This window comes from Cervus elaphus, chromosome X (assembly GCF_910594005.1).
Source record: "Cervus elaphus chromosome X, mCerEla1.1, whole genome shotgun sequence".
In the NCBI taxonomy this organism is placed as follows: Eukaryota; Metazoa; Chordata; class Mammalia; order Artiodactyla; family Cervidae; genus Cervus; species Cervus elaphus.
Genome location: NC_057848.1, coordinates 117,136,299 through 117,163,583, shown reverse-complemented (window position 1 = coordinate 117,163,583; position 27,285 = coordinate 117,136,299). Strand labels below are relative to the sequence as shown.

Sequence of the window (27,285 nt, the reverse complement as noted above, 5' to 3'; positions counted from 1 at the left end):
TTTTTAAAAATAATATGGAACGCTTCACGAATTTGCGTGTCATCCTTGCGCAGGGGCCATGCTAATCTTCTCTGTATCGTTCCAATTTCAGTATATGTGCTGCCGAAGCGAGCACTAATGTTAACATCTTGTATAACCAGAGTACAATTACCTAAACCAGGAAATTAACATTCATCTACAACTAATTTTCCCCCTAATGTCTGTTTCAGAATTCAATCCAGAATCACACTTTGCAGTAGTTGTCATGTCTCCTTTGTATCCTCCAATTTGTGATAGTTTCTCCTTTTCTTTCCAGACCTTGACACTTCTGAAGAATATCGGTCACATACTTTATATAACGTCCGTACAATCTGGGTTTGTCTGATGTTTTCTCATGATTAGACTGAGGTTATTCATTTTTGAGCAAAAACGCCACAGAAAGGATGTTAAGACCCTCTTATCCCATTATATAAGGAATGTATGATGCCAATGTCATCATAGTGGTAATGTTAAACTTGATCAGTTGGTTAAGATACTGTGTCTTGCTGGTTTTCTCAGCTCTTAGGTTACTATATTTTCCTTTCTACTTAATAAATATCTTAGAGGAGGTACTCTGAGATTATAAAAAAACACCCTGTTTCTCCTCAAACTGTCATGGACTAATTTTAGCATTGACAGATTTTTTTCCCTGCAAAAGTTATTACTTTTGTTATGGTATTCTAATGGTGATTTGTTATCTTCCTGAGTTCTACCAGCTCTACATTTATGAATTGGAATTCCTCTGTAAAAAAAAAAAAAAAAAGACCTGCCCCTTCTCCCTAATTTATTTGTTCATTCATTTAATTATTTATTTATATCATTAGAGCCTCATGTGGTGGTTTGTTGTTTTAGTTGCTAAGTTGTGTTTGACTCTTGTGACCCCACGGACTGTAGCCTGCCAGGCTTCTCTGTCCATGGGAGTCTCCAGGCAAGATGGAGTGGGTTGCCATGCCCTCTTCCAGGGGATCTTCCCAACCCAGGGATCAAACCCAGGTCTCCTGCATTGCAGGCAGATTCTTTTACTGACTGAGCTATGAGGGAAGCCCCCAGAGCCTCATGGATCTATTTTATTCTTTGGGTTATAATTCAGTATTACTCTTAATTATTTTGATGCTCAAACTGTTCTACCTTTGGTCACTGGGAGCTCTTTCAGGCTGGCTTGCACCTATGTACTTTTGACACACCCCACTCTTTTTTTGAGTACTTTTTAAACTTCCTACATTACAATGTGCCCTAGGCATCTTCCACTTGATTATAAAGCTATTGATTTTATATGTTAACGTCATATCCTGCCACCTTGCTGAATTCTTTTTTTTCTGGTGATTTTTTTATTTGATTTATCCAATAAATGGAGAACATTCTGTGAATTTAACACTATTGGGTTGCTTTCTCTGACCTCTCAAGTTCAAGACATTTTAAAAAATTAATTTATTTAATTGGAGGCTAATTATTTTATAATATTGTAGTGGTTTTTGCCATACATTGACACGAACCAGCCATGGGTGTACATGTGTCCCCCATCCTGAACCCCCCTCCCATCTCCCTCCCCATCCCATCCCTCAGGGTTGTCCCAGGGCACTGGCTTTGAGTGCCTTGTTTCATGCATCGAACTTGGACTGGTGATCTATTTCACATGTGGTAATATACATGTTTCAATGCTATTCTCTCAAATCATCCCACCCTCACCTTCTCCCACAGAGTCCAAAAGTCTGTTCTTTGTATCTGTGTCTCTTTTGCTGTCTCGCATATAGGGTCATCATTACCATGAAAGTTGAAGTGTAGAGTATGATACAATAAAGCAATTAATTCTCAGTTGGTGTAGTCTGTTTAAACTGACATTTCACAAAGTACAGGACTAACTAAATGATCATATAATCAAACGATGTCATTTAAATGAATAAGGACTCATTCCATTTGCTACTTTGCAGGGACAACTCTGCAAATGCCTATTGGTTTCATTTAGGGAAGATTTAGAATTAATAATATGACCTGAAAAGGAAACCAACGTTGAACATGCTGGTGATGAGGTGGTAACAAAATGACCTTCCTATGAAGAATCCCAGCCAATTAATTGGGTAGTGTGTGGGGAGAAAGCTAAGTCTATAGGAAACAAAAATGGGAGGTTTATTACATAATGCTTTGTATAAGGAAGTAAGAGAGGATCACAGACATATCTATTAACATATTTTGCACAGAGCTCAGTGTTCTGGGTGGCCAGTGGGAGAAACTGAATCACCCACTGATCATTTTGTGATCATTTCATCAACTGAATCATTTTGCTGAACACTCTGAACCATCTCTATAAATTACCAGAGTGCCTTTAATGAGACGGTGGCAATTTACAATTGTGCTCAACTACTGCCTCTATGAAACAGGGTTCTGTGGGAAATCCTACCTTAGCTCTGGAAAGACTACTATAACCAAGTATTTTTCAACCTCCTAAAATATTTCACTATTTTCCATATGATATATTTCTCAAAATAAATCAACTAACTGCAAAGTCATGCTTTGGGTTTAGTAACAATCACATAGCATATACCATATCTTCATACCTGATATAACTGCTTATGAAAATCTGTTCTGTAGCATTTTCTAAGTAGCCTAGAGACATGGAAGTGGGCTGAATGGTGCCCCCCCAACTCCAAAAACATGTCCACATCCTAATTTCTGGAACCTGTCAATGTTACCTTACTTTAGAAATGAGTTCTTTGCAGATAAAAATAATTTAAGGATTCTGAGATGAAAGGATCATCCTGGAAAATCCAGGTGGGCCTTAAACCCAGTAACAAGTGTCTTTATAAGAGAAAGGCAGAGGCAAATTTGAGACAGAAGAGAAGGGAGTACAACCATGGAGGTAGAGACTGGAATGATTCATTAATCCACAAGTCAATGAGTGCTGACAGCTATCAGAACCTGGAAGAGCAAAGAACAGAATTTCCCTAAAGTTTCTGGAGGGAGCAATCTGGTCAATTTTGGACTTCTGGCCTTTAGAATTGTGAGAAAATAAATTCCTGTTGTTTTAAGCCATCCAGTTTGTGGTACTTTGTTACAGCAGCCCTAGGAACCTAATACACACATTTACCAAACAGAAGAGAAACTTGAAGACTCTAGACAAAGAGAAAAAGCAGAGGCCAATGAAATTTGGCTCTTGTCCATTGCTTCAGAAATAGCAAACCTCCAGGGAACAGGAACTCTGTGAAGTCTGGGGAACCTGGGACTGCAGAAACACCAATCAATTCATACCTATTTTTCTTAAGCATATGAAAGTTAAATCCAATGAGTACTATAATCTTCTCTTCCACCTTTGGAAAAAAAGACTTACATGGTAAACTCGATTTCAATTTTACAAGCTAGCCAGATTAAATAGCATCAGATCCAAGGTTTCCAGAGAAGCATTTTTACTCAAGGCAGAGTGCAAGAGTCTGCCTTATCTTGCTGTAGAAGTCAAACATTTCAAGTATGAGGCAGAACATAAAATGCTGAAGAGGGGATAGGAATGCAAGTTCAGTACTCAGGAAGATATCTGCAAAGTGATACAAAATATATTTACCAGACTGGTCTCATGAATTTGCTTCTGGTAAGAAAAGGTATTTTTCAAGGTTTTTAAAATAAACATGGGCAAACAAAATAGTTATAGTGTATCCTGATAGAGGTATCAGTTTTATACACATATAGTAGTACACACATACATTCATATTTGTATATATTTTCATAAAGAAACAATAAAAAGATAAGCCAAGAACTTACAAAGAAAACCATTTAACGCTGAGAAAAGGGGAGAAAATAGGGACAAGAGAGACAAAAGCTGGCTCTCTCTGTATGTATTTTGTTTCATAGTTTGATATTTGAACCAAACAAATGTTTCAAATGGTTAAAAATAAATTAAAAATCTTTATAAAGAAAGGAATATGGGTCTAAGGACAGACTGCTAGGATTGGTCTACTAATTTTACCACTTACTAGTTTGGGGAAGTTGTCTAAATTGTCTATGTCTCAGTTTACTTATCTGTAAAACAAGAATAAGAACACTTAACCTCACTGGGGTAGTTGTAGGGATTAAATACGTGAATTTATGTAAAGATCTTTAGCATGGTATTGGGCTCATGGTAATTGTTAAATAAACTCCAGCTGCAGTTATTTTACTATCATCAACATAGTCTCAGATTTAGTTCTAAAAGCAGAAAGTTCTCTTTTCCAGTCCATAAATTAATTGTTGATAGGTAAAAGGAGACGTGAGTTCATGGCTCAACTAAAACGTGGATGGTCTGACTTCCAAAGACAGTGTTCCCAAGCAAGAGCCCCATCGAGAACTTTAACCAACATTCTATAGGTCACGAGGTAATGCAGAAACTTCACAAAATGAAACATGGCTATTTGCTGCTAAATTAAAGATTGTGAATGAGGGATCTGGATGTTGACACTGACCTAGGTAATGAAGTTTAGAAGTTTTACAAGTTCTTAATTGTTTTCCTACTTTATATGCACTGGTAGTTTCCCCAAAAGTTCCTGAAACAAAAAGACTTTGTACTTACCAGATATCTGCTCATTTATGGTCAAAGAGGGAATTCACAGCCTAACATACAGCCCAGAAGCTATGCCAAGTCCAACAGTGCATGCCCATCCTGGCCTCTCAGATGCTTGCAGAAACAAAGGAGGCCTCACTATGAATTCAATTAGAATATCAATGCTTAACCTGCCAGAGCCACAAAATGAAAATGCCCTTCATGGACAGCTCTGGCTTTTACTGTTCTCATTAACATCTCTCAGTGGGCAGTTTCTTAAAGCACAGCTAGTCTAAACATTTCTGTGACATTTTTTAGAGGAAAAGCCAAAACATTTACTTCCTACATGACACAAAGGGGAACACTGTCTGGTCCATGTATAACGAAGCAGAGAGATTAATCAGTTTTGATTCATAGTCACTAAATCTAAAACTATACATAACTGATGACAAACAGATGTCACCCCAAAAGCATTTTTAAAAAAAGCTGCAAACACAGTAACTATATCTAATCAAAAGGAATAAACTGTTAGTGATTTTCTTAGAATTATAAATCTTAAGGCAAAAAGAGACTTTTTAGGTTATCTAAAAAGAATAAACCATTCAAAGCAGAGAAAGCCTAGCAAAGAATTTCTATAAACAAAAATAGCCAATGTTGTCAAGACATTATGTCCCACAGTGGTTTTTCCAGTGAAGTGAAACTTATTTCTCAGTTTAAAGCTTTAAAAATCATGGACATAACTTTCAGATAGTTTAAAATAATTCTTTGGTTTCTTATAAAGAGTAAATAGGACATTTCTGATGGCTATGGGCTGACAGCAACTGAAACACTGATTCCCAAAAAGCAATGTACTTTTAGGCTGCTTAGGTAGGTTTGATAATTCTCCTTACCCTGTATCACACAGAGGTTTTACCATGATACTGATATATCCTGGTAATGGAGGAGTGGGAGCAACTGAGTCTGACTTAAAGATCTGAGCAATTTTTGCATAAGAGATGACAACTGAAGTTTGCTTTGAAAGCTTTTCTCCCATTCCTCAATGTCCCTTTTTGTACAATAAGTGTGCATTTGCAAGCTTAGTACTTTTTATCTGCTGTGGGTCAGAAAACCAAATAATCAAGTTTGTTAGAGATACAGGTAAAATGATATGAATAGGCTCTATTTAAGAGTATGCAGTGTATTCTGCTGACTTGAAAAATATGAGCTTTCACCCTGCTGCTATGAAAGTCTCAGATATAACAAATGAGACTCTAGGCCTAGAGGAGACATGCAGTCAATCTTTTAAGATAGATTGATATGTTTTATAGACCAGTTAGACTAATATTAGGTGAAAATATCCAGGCTTTGAGAAAAAAATGAAAGACTTTTTAATATATTCAAATTGGTCACCTAGTATTATGAACTTTTTCTACAGCAATTAGCTTTTTAAAAACCTCTTCAAGAATAGGGGCCCACTTGAGAATCAGAAGGCTACTAGCTCAGAAAAAAAATATACATAAAAACATATTCTTAAAAGTCTGCATACAATTTTCAGAAGGTACCAAAGCCCCTGAACATATGTGGAATTCACACACCCCTAGGAAATGCTTCTCTAGAGGATAAATCAGGGGGAGGCACACACAGGAATCTCAGCAAAGCACTAAACATCAAAGAAAATATTTGTCTATCTGTGTAGCCAATTAAGCCTCAGAGAAAAAGATCATTTATACTGCATTTCAATGATTAACTCCCAGTTTTAAAAAAACACATGAGGTTTCATCTTGGACCTGTAGAGAGTCAGAAAAAAGAAATTCTCATTCTTACAAGAAGAAAAAGGCAGGAGAGGCAGCAAATTAACAATTTTTTGTGAAATCACTAGAGAAATGAGTCACAGGACAAATGGTCAGACTCAAAGAGAGACAAGCATGCCTGCAGGGAGACATAGGACAGAAGCATTTACTTACTTGGGGCAGAGGTCACAGTAGGAACATTAAATTAGAAATTCTGATGAATCTCTGGGGGCCAAGTGGGGACTACTATGAGAATATGAAGTTTCTGGGGGCTGTACTCATAGGGAGTTCCCACCTTCTTGTAAGCTTTTTCTCTTGAAACCTAGGAGGGCTCTCACAGGGAAGTTAGGGAGAGAGCCTGGAGAAAAAGCTCCCCCAGGGGTACTGTCTGGGTTGCTGGTGTTCAGTGTCCTGGCTCCCTTATTGAACAAAAGGCTTCATCTACAGAGGAAGGATTTCAAGTAAGGGCACTGAAATAATTTGACTAGTGCTATGGGAAGGGAGACGCACCCAGCCTCAGCTTCCCTGTGTTACTCAAGGGAGAAACAAGCCTTTATCTCAAGAGAGAGAATCTCAAGGACACAGACTGAGAATACCAGAGGATACCTGCTACAGGCAGACAGGATAATAGTGGGCAGGGGCAAAATGCTCTATCCCTGAAGGTCATTCCCCAACTTTGCTCCCAAACACAGGACTACTACACACTCCCAAGATTGAGATGTAATCAGAAGAATAGAGACCATTATCCCTCCTAAATATCCTAAATATTTAATACCCTTACCACCACACTAACGCCTCCAATGATAACAGTAGCTATACTAGAAGAGCTGCAGAAGACAAAATCTCTGAGGACAAGCATAAAGGAAAAGGTCAAGAGAGGAGACAAAAACAAGGTCACCAGAGGAATTCCAAGTCTCTGGTACCCATAGTAAGAACTATTTCAAACACCCTTGTATGCTGCTGGTGGGAATATAAACTGATGAAGCCCCTTTGGAAGACAGTCTGGCATTCTCTCAAGTGGTTAAACAGTTACCACAGGACTCAGAAATCCTACACCTAGGTGTTTTTGAAAACATATGTCCACCTAAAAACATGTATATGAATGCTCACAGCTTCATTACTCATAATATTCCAAAAATGGAGACGACCCAATTTTCTATCAACTAAAGAACTGATTTTAAAATGTGATATATGCATATAATGGAATATCATTTGGTCATAAAATGGAAATGAAGTACTGATACATGCTACAACATGGATAAATCTTGAAAATGTTATGTAAAGTGAAAGAAGCCAGTCACAAAAGGCCATATATTGTATGATTCCATTTATATGGAATGTCCAGAATCGGCAAAACCATAGAAACAGAAATTAGATTAGTGGTTGCCAGTGGCTGGGAGTGGGGTCTGGGGAGTTAACTGCTAATGGACAGGGTGTTTCTTTCTGAGGTGATGAAAATGTTCTAAATTTAGACTGTGGTAACGGTTACCCACACAACTCTGTGAATATACTAAAACCCACTGAATTATACATTTTAAGTAGATGAATTGTATGCTATAAGAATATTCAAAAAAGATGATAAAAATGTTTTATAAAAAGAACAATCCCTGTGGCACTAATGACATCATCTGAGAGGTTTTGACATCCACTCTCACCTAGCAATAACAAGGCTCTCCTCCTCCTCCTCAATGTGATATCAGTAAAGACTGGGTAGGGAGCCTAGACTGTCGCCACTATCCATCAGTAATGCAGTACCTGTTACCACACCACTCCCTGGTGGAGTGGCAACAAAATGCGGATTTCCACCCCTGCCAAGTAGTAATGAGTTACCCTTCCCCATTCCCAGAGAAAGAACAGAACTACCTTCCTAGAAAGATAACAGAACTACCTTCCTAGAAAGATAACAGAACTAGGATGAAGAGTGTAAGGAAATCTGCAACTGGTGGTAAAAAGTCAGCATGTCTCTTCCCCACTGGTCTGGTTATTATGGAGGCCTGCCAAAACAGATTTAAATAAGACTTAGTGTCTGGGCTTCCTTGGTGGATCACTGGTAAAGAAACAACCTGCCAATGCCAGAGACGTGGGTTTGATTCTTGATCCGGGAGGATCCCACATGCTTCAAAGCAACTAAGCCAGTGCACCACAACTATCGAGCCTGTGCTCTAGAGCCCAGGAGCCACAACTACTGAGCCCATGTGCTGCAACTATTGAAGCCCACTTGCCCATGTTCTGCAGTAAGAGAAGTCACTGAAATGAGAAGCCCATGCATTGCAACTAAAGAGTAGCCCCTGCTCTCCACAACTAGAAAAAAGCCTGTGCAACAATGAAGATCCAGCATGGCCAAAAATGAAATGAACAAAAAAATAAAATTTAAAAAAGACCTGGTGTCTGTTAACATAATAACCCCCCACCCCCGCCCCACGAAAACCTAGCCCAGGATGCAACAGAAAATTTCCAAGAATACTAAGAACCAGGAATGAGAAGAGACTAATAAATAGACACTGACACCGAGATGACACAAATGTTTAAATTATCTGACAAGGATTTTAAAGCAGCCATCACAAAAGTGCTTCAACAAGAAATTACAAACATGTTTGGAAAAATGAAAGTTTCAGCAAAAAAATAAGAGGCTATAAAGAAAAACCAAATGGAAACTTTGAAATGAAATAATAAAATAATCATGAACTCCTTATTTCCAAATTCAGACTTAAAACTGAAGAAAGTAGGGAAAATCACTAGACCATTCAGGTATGACCTAAATCAAATCCCTTACAGTGGAAGTAACAAATAGATTCAAGGGATTAGATCTGATACAGAGAGGGCCTGAAGAACTTTGGACAGAGGTTTGTGACATGGTACAGGAGGCAGTGATCAAGACCATCCCTAAGAAAAAGAAATGCAAAAAGGAAAAATGGTTGTCTGAGGAGGCCTTACAAATAGCTGAGAAAAGAAGAGAAGCAAAAGGCAAAGGAGAAAAGGAAAGATAAAAGCATCTGAATGCAGAGTTCCAAAGAAGAGCACGGAGAGACAAGAAAGCCTTCCTCAGTGATCAATGCAAAGAAATAGAGGAAAACAATAGAATGGGAAAGATCAGTGATCTCTTCAAGAAAATTAGAGATACCAAGGGAACATTTCATGCAAAGATGGGCACAATAAAGGACAGAAATGGTATGGACCTAACAGAAGCAGAAGAGATTAAGAGGTGGCAAGAATACACAGAAGAACTATATACAACAGATTTTAATGACCCAGATAATCACAATGGTGTGATCACTGACCTAGAGCCAGACATCCTGGAATGTGAAGTCAAGTGGGCCTTAGAAAGCATCACTACGAACAAAGCTAGTGGAGTTGATGGAATTACAGTTATGCTATTTCAAATCCTAAAAGATGATGCCCTGAAAGTGCTGCACTCAATATGCCAGCAAATTTGGAAAACTCAGCTGTGGCCACAGGACTGGAAAAGGTCAGTTTTCATTCCAATCCCCAAAAAAAGGCAATGCCAAGGAATGTTCAAACTATTGCACAATTATAGTCATCGCACACGCTAGCAAAGTAATGCTGAAAGTTCTCTAAGCCAGGCTTTAACAGTCCATGAACCGTGAACTTCCAGATGTTCAAGCTGGATTTAGAAAAGGCAGAGGAACCAGAGATCAAATTGCTAACATCCACTGGATCATCAAAAAAGCAAGAGAGTTCCAGAAAAACATCTATTTATGCTGTATTGACTATGCCAAAGCCTATGACTGTGTGGATCACAACAAACTCTGGAAAATTCTTAAAGAAAAGGGAATACCAGACTACCTGACCTGCCTCCTGAGAAATCTGTATGCAGGTCAAGAAGCAACAGTTAGAACTGGACATGGAACAACAGACTGGTTCCAAATCAGGAAAGGAGTACGTCAAGGCTGTATATCGTCTCCCTGCTTATTTAACATATATGCAGAGTACATCATGAGAAATGCCAGGTTGGATGAAGCACAAGCTGGAATCAAGATTGCCAGGAAAAATATCAATAACCTCAGATAACGCAGATGACACCACCCTTATGGCAGAAAGCAAAGAACTAAGAGCATCTTGATGAAAGTGAAAGAGGAGAGTGAAAAAGTTGGCTTAAAATTCAACATTCAGAAAACTAAGATCATGGCATCTGGATCCATCACTTCATGGCAAATAGATGGGGAAACAACGGAAACTGTGACAGACTTTATTTTACTTGGCTCCAAAATCACTGCAGATGGTGACTGCAGCCATGAAATTAAAAGACACTTGCTCCTTGGAAGAAAAGCTATGACCAACCTAGACAGCATATTAAAAAGCAGAGACAGTACTTTGCCAACAAAGGTCCATCTAGTCAAAGCTATAGTTTTTTCCAGTGGTCATGTATGGATGTGAGAGTTGGACTGTAAAGTAAGCTGAGCAGAGAAGAATTGATGCTTTTGAACTGTGGTGTTGAAGAAGGCTCTTGAGAGTCCCTTGGACTGCAAGGAGATCCAACCAGTCCGTCCTAAAGGAAATCAGTCCTAAATACTCATTGGAAGGACTGATGCTGAAGCTGAAACTTCAATATTTTGGCCACCTGATGCAAAGAGCTGACTCATTGAAAAAGACCCTGATACTGGGAAAGATTGAAGGCCGGAGAAGGGGACAGCAGAGGATGAGATGGCTAGATGGCATCACTGATGCAATGGACATGAGTTTAAGTAGGCTCCGGGAGTCGGTGATGGACAGGGAAGCCTGGCATGCTGCAGTCCACGGGGTCGCAGAGAGTCGGACACAACTGAGCAACTGAACTGAACATAATAGTTAACATAAATACATACTATAGGCTCAATAGAATAACGGAATTAATAGAATAAAGAATCGGGACAGGAACACCATGCTGGGAGTGGGCGGCATGGGGCCTGAGGGCTGGGGTGCAGGCATGGCTGTGGGGCTCAGGCAGCCGCTCCCTGGCCCTCCTATGCATGGCCCATGGGTTCCACACTGCAAACTGGCAGCCCTCGGCCAGGCAGGGGCCAAGCGGGCATCCACTGAGCCTGTTGGCAGCCATGATTGTGAACTTGGTGCCCCGCCCTCTGCAGCCCTACCTGTGCCTCATGCAGTTAGACAAGCCCCTAGGAACCCGGCTGCTCTGTTTATCATGTACTTGGAGCACTGGTCTGGCAGCAAACCCAAGTTGTCTCCCAGACTGGTACATGTTATCTCTCCCTGGCATTGGAGCTGTTCTGATGTGTGAAGCAGGCTGTACTATTAATGACATGTGGGCCCAGGACTATGATAAAAAGGTTACAAGAACAGCAAGTTGCCCAATAGCTGCAGGAGATATTTCAACTTTTTGATCCTTTGTTTTTCTTGGCGAACAGCTGACCTTGGCCCTGGGCATTCTTCTGTGTCTGAATTACTACAGCTCTTGGAGCAGCATCCCTACTTCTTGTCATCACCTACCCGCTAAAGAAAGGAATTACATACGGGCCTCAGTTAGCCTTGGGATTGACATTTAATTGGGGAGCATTACTTGGGTGGTCTGCTATCAAGGGCTCCTGTGATCCATCTGTTTGCCTTCCTCTTTATTTTCTGGAATTATGTGGACTCTAATATACAATACTATCTATGCCCATCAGAATAAGAGATGACGCTTTGATCGGGCTTAAGTCCACGGCACTGCAGTTCTGTGAAGACACCAAGAAGTGGCTCAGTGGTTTCAGTGTGGCCTGCTGGGGGCGCTGAGCCTGGTGGGAGTGAAGAGCGGCCAGACTGCACCCTACTACACTGCTCTGGCTGCTACAGGAGCCCATGTGGCTCACCAGATTTATACTCTGGACATCCACAGACCTGAGGACTGTTGGGAAAAGTTCACCTCCAACCAAACAACAGGACTAATAATTTTTTTAGGGACTGTCCTTAGGAATTTGTGGAAAGCAAAGGAGACCAATGAAACAAAGAAAAATATAGAAAACAGAATAGAAAATTAGCAAATTAAGTTTATTTAAGGATTTCTAAAACAAACTTTTACAAAACACTCTCAGGTCTTGTTACCACATTATTAGATTTGAGTAAGTCTTTCAGTATGTTAATGAATTACAGACCAGTAAATGAAGTTTTAGAGCATTGTGGCCTAGATTTTAGTTCAAGTATGTACATGTCAGATTCTTCTCCTGTCACAGACAACAGGGACTTTGCAGAATTTGCAGTGACCTGGAGTATTTAAGTTAATGCTTTCTTCCTGTTGTGATTCTTACCTAGAGTTATAGGAATTATACGATTTTTAGCACTTTAGCAAAAAACCCTTATATACATCTCATCTGAATGAATGTCTCTTTAGGAAAATGGACTCTCTTTTTCGGGGAAAAATAAAAAGCTGCTACAGAAAGTTGGGGCTTACTGTTCTTTGCATTGACCTTTATTTACTGCCAAAAGCTGAAATTCAGGAAACCATTCAGGTTTTTATATTTTAGGAGAAATTTAAGTAAGTAAATAAAACTTTTTTACCTACCAAAAAAAAAAAAAAAAGAATCAGGGAACAAGAGAACTTAATCTAACCAACAGAAAGAATATACACTGGAAAAAATGAGTCTCAAGGATCTGTGGGAAAATAACAAAATATCTAACATTCAAGCAACTGAAGTCTCAAAAGAAGAAGAGAAAAAAAGGTGAAGCTGAAAAACAGCTGAAGAAATAATGGTTGAAAATTTCACAAACTTGGCAGAAGATATAAACTTAGATTATACAATCTAACTTAGAATCAAATTTCAAACAGGATAAATCCAAAGAAATCTATGCCCAGGTATGCAGTTGTAAAGTTTTCTTTGGAAAACTAAAGATGAAGAAAAATCTTAAAGGCAACTGGAAAAGAAATGACTAATTACCTACAGGAGAGCAACCATTTGAATGAGAACAGATTTCTCTCATTAGAAACCATGGAGGCAAGAAGAACTAGCACATTTTTCAAGTGCTGAAAAAAGTTTTGTCAAACCAGAATTCTATATCATGTGAAAATATCCTTCGGGCAAAACCAAGACATTCTTGAATGAATGAAAACTAGAATTTATCACTAGCAGATTTCCCCTAAAAGAATAGCTAAATGGAGTTCTTCATAGAGAAAGGAAACAAAAGGAATAAGTTGGAATATCAGGAAGAAAGAAAGAACAAGAGAATAAAAATATGGGTAAATAAAATAGACTACTCCTTTCCTCTTGAATTTTATAATAATACTTTATGGTTGAAGCAAATATTCTAACATTGTCTAATGTAGTTCTCAATGTATGTAGAGAAAATATTTAAATAATTATATGATAAAAGTGGGGGGTGGATAAACAAACCTAAATGGTGGTAGCCTTCCTTTACTTCACTCAAAATAGTATATATAAAATGTAGAGAACAGTAGACTGAGAACTCATTTTGGAAGATGGTCCTCTCTTTAAAAGATTGCTTCTCAAGAGCAACCACTAAAAATCTACACAAAGATATATGTGTCTCTAAATCTTAAAGCCACCACAGAAAAAATCAATATGGGGGAAATTCCCTGATGGTCCAGTGGTTGGGACTCTTTGCTTTCACTGCTGAGAGCTCAGGTTCAATCCCTGGTTGGGGAACTAAGATCCTGTAAGCTGCATGCCACAGTCAAAAAAAGAAAAAAAATCAACATGGAATTTTAAAAAATATTCAAGTAATCCACAAGACAGAAAATAAAAGAGGAAAAAAAAAACCCAGAGAAAATAAATAGAAGAACAGTAAAATGGCAGACTTAAACGAAATCATAATAAAAATTACATTAACTATAAGTGTTTTAAATATACCAATACAGAGATAGAGATTTAAAGAGTAGAGTAAAAAATGACTCAACTATATAAGAAACTCATTTCAAATAAAAACCATATGTGCAAATTAAAAGTAAAAGGATGGAAAAATATACCATATACCATGTAAACATGAATCAAAAGAAAGCCAGAAACAGTATTAGATAGTACAGACTTCAGGAAAAATAAAATTACCAAAGACAAAGAGTGACATTACATGATAAATTCACCAAAAAGGTACAGTAATCCTAAATATGTATGCAGTTAACAATAGAACTTAAAAATACACAAAGCAAATCTGAAAGAAATGAAAAGAGAAAGAGGCAAACCCACGATTACAGCTGGAGACTGCTACAGCCCTCTCTAAACAACTGATAATACTACTAGGCAGAAAATCAGCCAGGATACAGAAGAGTACCATCAACCAATAGGACCCAACAGCAGCATAATACACATTGTTTTCAAGTGTCCCTGAAATATTCACCAAGATAAACCATATCTTGTGCCAGAAAACAAACTTTGACACCTGTAAAAGAACTAAAACCATACAGATTATGTTCTGTGACAAAAGTGAACTCAAACTAGAAATCAGTAACAGAAAGATAGTAAGAAAAGTCTCCAAATGCTCGAAAACTAAACAACACTTTTCTAAATAATACACATGTCAAAGAGGAAGTTTCAAGGAAAATAAAAATACTGAAATGGATGAAAATGAAAATAAACATACCAAAATTAACGCGGTGAAGCTAAGCAATATTTAAAGGGAAATTTACAGCACTAAAATTCTTATATTAGAAAAAAGGAAACCTTTCAAAGCCTAAGCATTAACCTCAAGAGTCTAGAAAAAAGTACAGAATAAAACTAAAGCAAAAAGGAAGAAAATAAAAAATAAGAGCAGAAATCAATAGATATTGAAAAGAGAAAAATAAGAGATAATTTCACTGATTACAGACTAACTTTGGCAACACAATATATTATGTAGTATTAGATTGTAACCCAAAGTATAAAATAAATACACATGAGTTCATACAGATATAAATTAGTTATTAAATAAAATTTTTAAATGATGGAAGCATCTAAGAATATTTTTATAATTGCTTACTTTTGGGAAATAATCAGATGATCTAATATAAAGCTCTAGCACATAAAATTTCAATAAATGGAACCTATGAGAGGTAGATGTGATAATATTCATGTTATAACAACAAAACAAATTACCTCAGAGAGATGAAATAAACCAGCAAAACATGGAATCAATCTCTTCTAATGCCAACGCTGGTTTTGCTATACAATATCAGGCTCTTTCTTTTGTAACAGAATGGGGCATATAAATGAAAAAAAATCTGCTTCCAGTAGCCCAGGTCTTCTATCTTTTGCAAAAGAATGATATTCTAACTTTGAGGCAGCAGGCCTTGCGACCCAAGCTCTTGAGTCACTTTATGTTCTAGGACTGGTTGTCCTAAATGGGAAAGTAGCAAGGTTTCTTTCTCATCAATTCTGCAGTCAAAGCCTCCTCTGGATAGGTGGGAAATTTGTTTTGCTCCTGTTTATGTGTATTTTATTTCCTAAGTTTTTCTGTATGACACAGACACATACAAATACACACTGATAGTCTACTGTGCCCAGAAAGATCCCTGGCAAAAGACAGAAAAGTGACCTCTGAGAAAGGGAGAAATGCTCTCTCTGACACCCGAAAGCAATGCCTCCCCCCACCACACTTGCATGAGGTCAAATGGAACCTGGCCTTGTTTCTAGTCAATAGAAAATGGCAAACATGATGGGACATCATTCTCATGATTATGTTATATAAGCCTCAGTCAGACTGGAGTCAAAGACTCTCCCCTTACTGGATTTCAAAGTAGGCTACTGTGTTTTGAGAGGACAGATGGAGAAGGCCACATGGCAAAGAACTACAAGCAACCTAGGAGTGGAGGATGGTCCTCTACCAAAAGCCAACAACAACAACAAACAGGAACCTCTCAGTACTCCAGCCAGAAGATGAATTCTGCCAGCAACTTGAATGAACTTGGAAACAAATTCTTCCCTAGTCAAACTTCCAGATGAGAACATAGCCCAGGCAGCACACTGACTGCAGCCTTGAAAGACCTTGAACAGAGAGAACCTAGTCACGCTGTAACCAGACTCCTGACCCACAGAAACTGATAATAAACGTGCTGCTTTAAGCCACTAACTTTGTGATAACATATAATGCTGCAATAGTTAACTAATACATTCTCTTTTCCTTTGCAGCCAAGGAAGACTACTTATAGTAGAAGTGAAGATAGGTAAGATCAGTTTCTTATCATTTAATTATCACAGAGGAAAGTCTGTAAGATCCACTAAACTATTTTCAAATCCAAGTGCAACTCTGGCACTTTGCTACCCTTGAGGCAGAAGACGACCAGTCTCACAAGGACTGGGCCAGTTTTCCTGGCTTGGTGGTAGTGCCCTGAAGGCTGTGAACATTTACCATAGCCCCAAAGACGTCCAACCCAGTCTTTTCCTTCTCTATCAATGACTTCTTCATCTACCCTTTCTGCATTGCCTCCCACTTACCAACTTAGCTCTTTCCCACAATAGGCCAGATCACTGGCTCTTTTGGTCCATCCCAATTCTCTGGCTTACTCTGACTTCTTGGCTAGGGAAGGATTTATATTCTAAATCCAGGCACTTAGGTGTTATTACCAAAATGAAAGCAGAGTGTAGACCACTGTTTTCCCAAAGGAAAAATAAAATGGAATCTTTCTTGAAAAAAAAGTAGATAGACTTGTTTTCATCAGAAATACAAGCCTATCCACTGGAACATAGTTTACTCCTCACATCTCTAAGATCTGGGTATTGTAGATATGTAGGAAGAAGGTAGCTAGCCCAGGCTGGATGCATGAGACAAGTGCTCGGGCCTGGTGCACTGGGAAGACCCAGAGGAATCGGGTGGAGAGGGAGGTGGGAGGGGGGATCGGGATGGGGAATACTTGTAAATCCATGGCTGATTCATGTCAATGTATGACAAAAACCACTACAATACTGTAAAGTAATTAGCCTCCAACTTATAAAAATAAATGAAAAAAAAACATAAAAATGAAAACAAAAGGAAAAAAGAGAAAGAGAATGTTATTGAACAGTAATTTATATAAAAATTTATGCAGTAAATGTAAAAAAATAATAATATCTGATCTCACCTCGGCAGGCTTCTTGCGTTCATTTGGCATTTTTGACTTGCTCCTATACATTGGGCCAAAAGTAGAGGAAGTGGAAGGATCTGTAAAAGATAATTAGAAAAAATACTGAGACTTATTACCTGCTATTATAACTAAATGTCATCCAAGAGTATGTGAAATATATGATGGAGAAGAGCACAGTGACCTCATATTACTGAAGAAAATAGTTAAATTGCAACCACCAAAGCCTCATAAAGGAGTTTAATGACACTTATAGGTAACATCCCAGGGTGCAAAAGCTTCAACAATGCTAATACAGAGGAGATTCAATTTGGTATAATCATATTTCATTATAATTTAGAACAAGACAATTTATGTTCCATCTAGAGAAAAAGTATCTGCAAAAGCAACTGAAAAAACTAAAAATGTGGAGCAAGTAATCTGCCTATCCTTCAGCATTTTCCAAATGCTACTGTTAATAAAGTTGTTGTCTTTTACGAATTATGACTCATCCAAACACTTAGTACCTCAGCTAAAATAAAACTGTAGGGCCTACAATTTATGCTCTCACACTTTTCTTTCTAGAAAAGCACTGTTTCATTGGTAGATGTGGCTTTTGTTGCCCGGGTAAATAAAAAGTGCAAAAAAAAAATGCTATATGCCACACAAAACCAATTCTCTCATCTAACTTAGCTATGTCTAATGGAATTTAAACAAGTAAGAAAAATGGTACCTCAAGTTTTCCTTCTTAGAAACATTATTTTTTAACCCATTGAAAGAAGCATGAAATAGCTTGTTCTCAAGTCAAAGAAACTCTCAAGGATTATAGATACAGAGTTACCAGCTGTTGGCTGGTTCTACTCACTGTCCTCTGAACTGTCACTGCTGCTGATATTTCTATGGCGCTTCATCCTGGAGCATCCTGGGAAAGAGAAGGCAACATTGAATAAATACTCAACACACACATCCATCCCATAGGGCAGTCAACACTGTTCAAGAAGCAGCAGCAGGTGAATTACACAAATCAAATTATTTTTGTTAAGAATATTCTCAAATGATCTAGAGTGGTAGGAGAAGAATTCTACCAAATTCTCCCTAATACAGAGTGTGTCAAAGACTGGGCGAGGCCACATACTAGCTTTAGGAGGAAATCTAAGCTGCAGAGGATGAATGATATAGGACTGGCAAGGGCCTCAAATGTGGCCACATGACCACTATCCACCCAAACAAAGAGGGGCAGTCACAGGGTCATTATCAGTCAGGGATTCCCAATAAGAGATGAGCAAGAAAGAAAAAGCAGTTACAAAGGTAGAGCTGTCAATGGCCAAGGTTGAAAGGCATGAGACAAAGCTGGCTGAAGAAAGAAGTGAGGCACGTCCCATCTTTGAAAGCACAGTTCAGTTCAGTTGCTCAGTCATGCCCGACTCTTTGTGACCCCAAGGACTGCAGCATGCCAGGCCTCCCTGTCCATCACCAACTGCCACAGTTTACGCAAACTCTTGTCCATTGAGTCGGTGACGCCATTCAACCATCTCATACTCTGCCGTCCCCTTCTCCTCCTGCCTTCAATCTTTCCCAGCATTTGGGCCTTTTCAAATGAGTTAGTTCTTTGCATCAGGTGGCCAAAGTACTGAAGCTACAGCTTCAGCATCAGTCCTTCCAATGAATATTTAGGACTGATCTCCTTTACGATGGACTGGTTGGATCTCCTTGCAGTCCAAGGGACTCTCAAGAGTCTTCTCCAACACCACAGTTCAAAAGCATCAATTCTTCTCTGCTCAGCTTTCTTCATAGTCCAACTCTCACATCCATACATGATGACTGGAAGAAAACTATAGCTTTGACTAGATGGACCTTTGCTGGCAAAGTACTGTCTCTGCTTTTTAATATGCTGTCTAGGTTGGTCATAGCTTTTCTTTGGTCATAGCTTTGGTTGGTCATAGCTTTCAAGGAGAAAGCATCTTTTACTTTCATGGCTGCAGTCACCATCTGCAGTGATTTTGGAGCCAAGTAAAATAAAGTCTGTCACAGTTTCCGTTGTTTCCCCATCTATTTGCCATGAAGTGATGGATCCAGATGCCATGATCTTAGTTTTCTGAATGTTGAATTTTAAGCCAACTTTTTCACTCTCCTCTTTCACTTTCATCAAGAGGCTCTTTAGTTCTTCTTCGCTTTCTGCCATAAGGTGGTGTCACCTGCATATCTGAGGTTACTGATATTTCTCCTGACAACCTGATTCCAGCTTGTGCTTCATCCAGCCCAGTGTTTCTCATGATGTACTCTGCATATAAAATAAACAAACAGGGTGACAATATACAGCCTTAACGTACTCCTTTTCCGACTTAGAACCAGTCTGCTGTTCCATGTCCAGTTCCAACTGTTGTTTCCTGACCTGCATACAGATTTCTCAGGAGGGAGGTCAGGTGGTCTGGTATTCCCATCTCTTTAAGAATTTTCCAGAGTTTTTTGTGATCCACACAGTCAAAGGCTTTGGCATTATCAATAAAGCAGAAGTAGATGTCTTTCTGGAAAATGATCCAATGGATGTTGGCAATTTGATCTCTGGTTCCTCTGCCTTTTCTAAATCCAGCTTGAACATCTGAAAGTTTTCAATTCACGTACTATTGAAGCCTGGCTTGGAGAATTTTGAGCATCACTTTGCTAGCATGCAAGATGAGTGCAACTGTGCAGTAGTTTGAGCATTCTTTGGCATTGCCTTTCTTTGGGATTGGAATGAAAACTGACCTTTTCCAGTCCTGTGGCCACTGCTGAGTTTTCCAAATTTGCTGGCTTATTGAGTGCAGCACTTTCCCCTTGTAGCTCAGTAGGTAAAGAATCTGCCTGCATTGCAGGAGACCCAGGTTCAATCCCTGGGTTGGGAAGATCCCCTGGAGAAGGAAATGGTGACTCACTCCAGTACCCTTGCCTGGAAGATCTCATGGACAGAGGAGCCTGGTGGGCTGCAGATGGGGTTGCAAAGAGTCGGGCATGACTGAGCAACTAACACTTACTTCCACAGCATCATCTTTTAGGATTTGAAACAGCTGCACTGGAATTCCATCACCTTCGCTAGCTTTGTTCATAGTGATGCATCCTAAGGCCCATTTGACTTCGCATTCCAGAATGTCTGGGTCTAGGTGAGGTGATCACACCGTCCTGATTATCTGGATCGTGAAGATCTTTTTTATATAGTTCTGTGTATTCTTGCCACCTCTTCTTAATATCTTCTGCTTCCGTTAGGTTCATACCATTTCTGTCCTTTATTGTGCCCATCTTTGCATGAAACATTCCCTTGGCATCTCTAATTTTCTTGAAGAGATCTCTAGTCTTTCCCATTCTATTGTTTTCCTCTATTTCTTTGCATTAATCACTGAGGAAGGCTATCTTATCTCTCCTTGCTATTCTTTTGATCTCTGCATTCAAATGGGTATATATTTCCTTTTCTCCTTTGCCTTTTGCTTCTTTTCTCAGCTATTTGTAAGGTCTCCTCAGACAACCATTTTGCCTTTTTAAAATAACAGGGAAGCAACACAGCCCCGCCCATTAACATAAAATTGGATTAAAGATTTACTGAGCCTGGCACCACCCATCAGAACAAGACCCAGTTTCCCCCTCAGTCAGTCTCTCCCATCAGGAAGCTTCCATAAGCCTCTTATCCTTCTCCATCAGAGGGTACAGACTGAAAGCCACAATCACAGAAAACTAACCAATCTGATCACATGGACCACAGCCTTGTCTAACTCAATGAAACTATGAGCCATGCCATGTAGGGCCACCCAAGACCGACGGGTCATGGTAGAGAGTTCTGACAAAACGTGGTCCACTGGAGAAGGGAATGGCAAACCACTTCAGTATTCTTGCCTTGAGAACCCCATGAACAGTATGAAAAGGCAAAAAGATAGGACACTGAAAGATGAACTCCCCAGGTCGGTACGTGCCCAATATGCTACTGGAGATCAGTGGAGAAATAACTCCAGAAACAATGAAGAGACAAAGCCAAAGCAAAACCAACACCCAGTTGTGGATGTGACTGGTGATAGAAGCAAGGTCTGATACTGTAAAGACCAATATTGCATAGGAACCTGGAATGTCAGGTCCATGAATCAATGCAAATTCCAAGTGGTCAAACAGGAGATGGCAAGAGTGAACGGCGACATTTTAGGAATCAACGAACTAAAATGGACTGGAGTGGGTGAATTTAACTCAGATGACTATTATATCTACTACCATGGGCAAGACTCCCTTAGAAGAAATGGAGTAGTTATCATGGTCAACAAAAGAGTCTGAAATGCAGTACTTGGATGCAATCTCAAAAACGACAGAATGATCTGTTTGTTTCCAAGGCAAACCATTCAATATCACAGTAATCCAAGTCTATGCCCCGACCAGTAATACTAAAGAAGCTGAGGTTGAAAGGTTCTATGAAGACCTACAAGACCTTCTAGAACTAACACCCAGAAAAGATGTCCTTTTCATTATAGGGGACTGGAATGCAAAAGTAGGAAGTCAAGAAATACCTGGAGTAACAGGCAAGTTACTTGGGCTTGGAGTACAGAATGAAGCAGGGCAAAGGCTAATAGAGTTTTGCCAAGAGAACACACTGGTCATAGCAAACACCCTCTTCCAACAACCCAAGAGACAACTTTACATATGGACATCACCAGATGGTCAATACAGAAATCAGATTGATTATATTCTTTGCAGCCAAAGATGGAGAAGCTCTATATAGTCAGCAAAAACAAGACCAGGAGCTGACTGTGGCTCAGATCATGAACTCCTTATTGCCAAATTCAGACTTAAGTTGAAGAAAATAGGGAAAACCATTAGACCATTCAGGTATGACCTAAAACAAATCCCTTATGATTATACAGTGGAAGTGACAAATAGATTCAAGGGATTAGATCTGATAAGAGTGCCTGAAGAACTATGGACGGAGGTCCGTGACATTGTACAGGAGGCAGTGATCAAGACCATCCCCAAGAAAAAGAAGTGCAAAAAGGAAAAATGGTTGAAAGCACAACCCATTGCTTTTCTGCCTGACCTTTTACCCACTTTTGCACTCTCTCCCTGACAAACTTTCTCCCAACTTACAAAACAACTAGCCTAACTTAAAGTCACATCTATCGAAAGGAATGCTGAAAAAAAATGAAACTGTTAATTGCTCAGTCGTGTTCAACTCTTTGTAACCCCATGGACTGTAGCCTGCCAGGCTCCTCTGTCCATGGGATTCTCCAGGCAAGAATACTGGATTGGGTTGCCATTTCCTTTTCCAGAGGATCTTCCCAACCCAGGGATCAAACCCAGGTATCCTGCATTGCAGGTAGATTCTTTACTTTCTGAGCCACCGGGGAAGCCCAGACAAATGAAACCCAGTATTTCAGTGCCGAGGAATGTTACAGAAAGCTCCTATATTGGGAAAACCAATGTCTTTAAATAAAATTTCCAGTGGTTTAAGCATCCTTGTGTGTGTGTGTGTGTGTGTGTGTGTGTGTGTGTGTGTGTGTGTGTGTGAGAGAGAGAGAGAGAGAGAGAGAGAGAGAGAGACTACACACACTTTCAGGCAAATGGGGAGAGTAAATAGACTTCTGTAAAATAATGCAGCCAGTCACTAAAAGAGTAAATAAGCAAATAATAAAGAGCCCTGGGGGCGGGTGGCAGGGTGCTGGTACTGAAATGTTATATTATCTAAAACATCCAGTTTTCAGCAAAAAATTATGAGACATGCATGGGGACTGAATTCACACCCTAGTAGTGAAAGTGCCAAGTCCTAACCCCTGGACCACCAGGGAATTCCCAAATATGGTACTTTCTAAATTAATACAGTAACAATCCTTTTTTGTTATAGATGGAGACCAAAAAATCTTGTATTATCAATAAAGAGCCTAGGAAACAGATTAACACCAATAACACCAGTCCTGGAAACTGGGTTGCTTATAACTTAAAGAAAACAAAGCAAGCAAATTTGGGGGTCTGGGCTGTTAAAGTCCACTGGTCTATTTCAGTGATCACTGCTGTTTTAATTACTATAGATAAAAATGACAAAGAACAGTAAATAACAGCAGAATAATTCCATGACGGTAAACCTTTAGATCTGTCTTTATTACTTTTAGTCAAGTTTATAGAACAACAGCAGTTCTATAAATATCATTACCACCATTTTACAGATGAGGAAATTGGGGCTCAAAGTCAAAGTGTTAGTCACTCAGTCATGTCTGACTCTTTGCAACCCCATGGATGGAGGCCCACCAGGTTCCTCTGTCCATGGAATTTCCCAGGTAAGAATACTGGAGGGGGTTGCCATTCCCTTCTCCAAGGGATCTTCCTGATCCAGGGATTCTCCAGCATTGAAGGCAGATAGATTCTTTACTGCCTGAGCCACCAGAAATGTTTAAATAACATGTTTGGAGCTACATGGCCACCAGAGGGCAGAGCACAGCAGGCAGGTATATGGAGAATGGACACTCCAAGTTGACCCTGAGACCCGAGGCAGGCTAGGGAGTTAACAGCAGGAATGCTGCCCCTTCTAAGCCCAAGCTTCCTGAGCATGGCCTTCGAGGTTCACAGCATTCCAGCTTCAATTTGTCAGATCTCATCAGCTGCTGCTCCCCTACCCCCTGCACATGCTATGCCCCATGTGATTCCATGAATGTATCATCTTGTTTCATACTTGCCAGCCTTTGGACAGGGCTCTTCCCTCTGCCTACAGTACCCTGCCTATTTACCTGGACCATCCCATTTTCTCTCAACCTGGCCTGACTCATTTGTTGGATCTCCTCAGTGAGGTTCTCTCTATACTCTATTATACAAGTAAAACGCTCTTCATTTGCACTGTAAATATTCTTTACATGGTCAGCCCTGCCACAAGACCACAACCATCTTCAAAGCAGTAACTATGTAAAATTCATCTTTTACCCCCAGGTCTCAGCACAGTGTCCTGCACAATGTAAACTTGAGAAAGAGTAAATGATGCCCCACCCAGATCTCCTTTGCTAGCTAGCAAACCCATCTCCCAGCTACTGCCTGTTGGCTGCTAATGGCTCACAGCTGTCCCCTTCCCCAAGGGCTGGAGTCTTGCCAGGGAGATTATACTCAGTTTCCCTCCCAGGGGCAGCCAGCAGCCAATAATTGCTCTACACCTGCCCTTAACCATAACTGGCTAAGGCTAGACTTTCCTAAGACCATATCTTCACTTTAGCTACTCCCACTTCCCTACCTTCTTGTCCTTGCTCCCTTATAAGTTTCTCCTGAGAGCACTCCCTCAACAAATCATGTACATTCAAATACAGTCTCAGTTTCTGCTTCCGGCCATCCCTAAAACAACATGTGAAACTTCACTTGGAGGCACACTTTAAAAAGTATCTTAGAATAAAATTTCTTGCTAAGCAAAACCATAAGTAAGTACAGTGCAAAGCACCTCACTGTCTTACATCTGTATACGTTATTCAGTTGTTTATATTCTAGTCTTCTATTCAGGGTGCAGACTTTACAAAGGCATTATTTTCTTCCTTACCTCCCACAATGAGTATTCCTTTGTTTTGGCAGAAATGAAATATGTACCAGCCCTCACCTTGCACCCTTGAGAACAGTAATTTGAAGGCAGTTTTCAGATCTTATTCCTACTATAATCTCACTCAAGATGATTAACAGGATTCTGATTTATCTTAAGTGCTGTAAGCCACGCAAAATACAATTGTATAAAGTAAATGCATTCCTTGGGTGAAACTCCTTCTTAAAGGAGCACTGTCGGAAGTCAACCCAACTAGGATTATTTGGGGCCGAGAATCTAAGTCTGTGGTTTGGTGGCTACTTGATTCCCCATTAATGTTCCACAGAAGAGCAGGGGGCAGGAAAAGTGATTAACTCAAACATAGCCCTTTCCTTTCCTTCTATATGCCCACCAGACATACTTATGAAATGCGTGGTCAGTGCAAAGAGCCACAATTGAGTGCCATCTGTGGGGCTATGCAGCAGCTTAAAAATAATCTGAGGCTCCGCTTTAAACATATCCACACCCTTTGATCCAGGAATTCTACTTCCAACATCTATGTCTGAAAAATAATCCAAAACACAGAAAATGATTTATGAACAAAATGTTCATTAAAGCTCCCTAATAAAAATAAATGGAAAAAAAAATAAATAAATGGAATCTAGCTATCAAACAAAAGAGGAATAAAGTATATTAATATTATGGTATTTCATTCAATTATTTAAACATGATATATAGAAAATGTGTATGTTAAAACATTAAGTGGAAAAAACAGTATAAAATTAGTTTTATAGCAAGATTTTATCTATGAAATAAAATATATAGAAAATAATGAAGGCCATAAACCAATTTACTGACATTAGTTGCATCAATAACACTGAAGTTTTCTGAGTGACAAACATTCTTTCCAATTTTTTCCATTCTCTACATTTTTTACAGTACACACAGGACATTTATAACTAGAAAAAACTTCTAAGATTTCAAGGTATTTGTTCCCCATGTCACTCACAAATGATGCAGCTGACCTGAAAAATTGAAACTATGAAAGTGATTGTCACTGTTGTTCAAGATGGACATCAAGCAGAGCAGAAAAGCACAATATAATCAATTGGATATAGAAACCTCCATATTTATAAAGTTAGTCCCCAAAGTACCAAACCTTACAGTTCAGAAAAGACAAAGACAAATATCTAAAGCAGTGGTTTCCAACGGAAGGCAATTTTGTTCCCTGGGGACAATGTGGCAATATCTAGAAACATCTTTGGTTGTCGCAACTGGCAAGGGGCGTTGCTACTGACATTTAGGGGATAAACACCAAGGGGGCTGCTACATATCCTGCAATACACATATTTATCTGGTCCAAAATGTCAATACTGCCTAGGCTGAGAAATCTTGCTCTACAAGAATGAAACAGATGGATAAGTATCAAGAAGAGTGTGGAAATTGTTGACTTTATTCACCCAATCACAAAGTTAAAGTAACAAAGGGGCACTCCCTGTAACCTAAAGGCAATTTTATCAAAAAGAAAGCAGGACTTTGAGCAATGCTTAGGGAACTTAGAGAACTCATCAACTCAAGAAGTGGAACAGAATGAAAATGTAAACAGGTTCAAGAAGGACTGAGATAAAAATCAGGGAAGATAAATTCATGATGGTATTTGGAAGTAATCCGTAAGTAAAAAGAGCATCTGAAAGTACAGCTCCCTTAGACTTTCAGGAATACCCTTCAGAGCCATTAATGGAGAGAGACGTTTGAGTTAGGCCACTAGTCAGACCAGAGTAGAACACTTCTTTCATCCTTAAGGATCAATTCCTGCCCATGTGGGCAAAGAACCTCCCAAACTATTCCTTAAACAGAAGTCATAAATATTATAAATGTATTTCTTAAGTAGTCCAGTAACTAAAACCATAAATACTGAACAGAGTAAACAAAAAATAATCAGAAGAAAAAGAACATATCCTACATATTTTACTGCTTCTCTTTTGTCTTTAAAAAAGATACCAGAAGTTGAAGTAGGTGAACTTTTCTGTACTTTCTAAAAATAAGCCTGCCTTCATCTCAGTCATCTTAAAGCTTGTTTTTAAAAATTAAAAGACACATCGTGTGACTCATGAGCCCCCTGTGATCAGATAAGTAGTCTGGAGGTCAACTCTTTTCCAAAGCTCTCAAAAACCATTAAAGAAAAAGAAGAAAATACAATTTACCTAGATAGGTGCCTGCCACTCAGTAAAGTACTTCTATGTCAACCACAGTTATCCCTGTTGCCAGGAAACAGGCTTACCCTCTTTAATGTTAATAGACATGTTAACAAATTTCAAACCTTCTGGGTAGAAATCATCTTGCATGGGAAGGCCACATTGGGAAGGGAGTTTAAATCAAGGTCCAGCAAACTTTTTTTTTTTTAAAGAACCAGATAGCAAATATGTTTGGCTTTGTAGGCCACATGGTCTCTGTGGCAATTACTCAAATCTGCTATTGTAGTATGAAAGCAACCACAGACAGTACATAAACAAATGATCGTGGCTCTGTTCGAATAAAACTTTATCATACTAAA

General features: G+C 39.2%; 1 protein-coding gene and 1 non-coding gene across 3 annotated transcripts in view; both read right to left on the bottom strand.

Annotated features, from left to right (window-relative positions):
- The window catches only part of JADE3 (jade family PHD finger 3), a 139,755-nt gene that overhangs the window by 49,775 nt on the left and 62,695 nt on the right, over positions 1–27,285 (bottom strand). For both annotated transcript variants that reach the window (XM_043896152.1, XM_043896150.1), the window contains exons 2-3: positions 18,111–18,167; positions 17,267–17,346 (exon numbers count right to left, since the gene is read on the bottom strand). In XM_043896152.1, coding sequence (XP_043752087.1) covers positions 17,267–17,346; positions 18,111–18,156 — 126 coding nt within the window. In that variant the 5' untranslated portion in view covers positions 18,157–18,167. The remainder of the gene's footprint in view (positions 1–17,266; positions 17,347–18,110; positions 18,168–27,285) is intronic.
- LOC122690964 lies at positions 9–115 on the bottom strand. Its single transcript, XR_006340216.1, has one exon. It is a non-coding gene; the product is annotated as a U6 spliceosomal RNA (small nuclear RNA).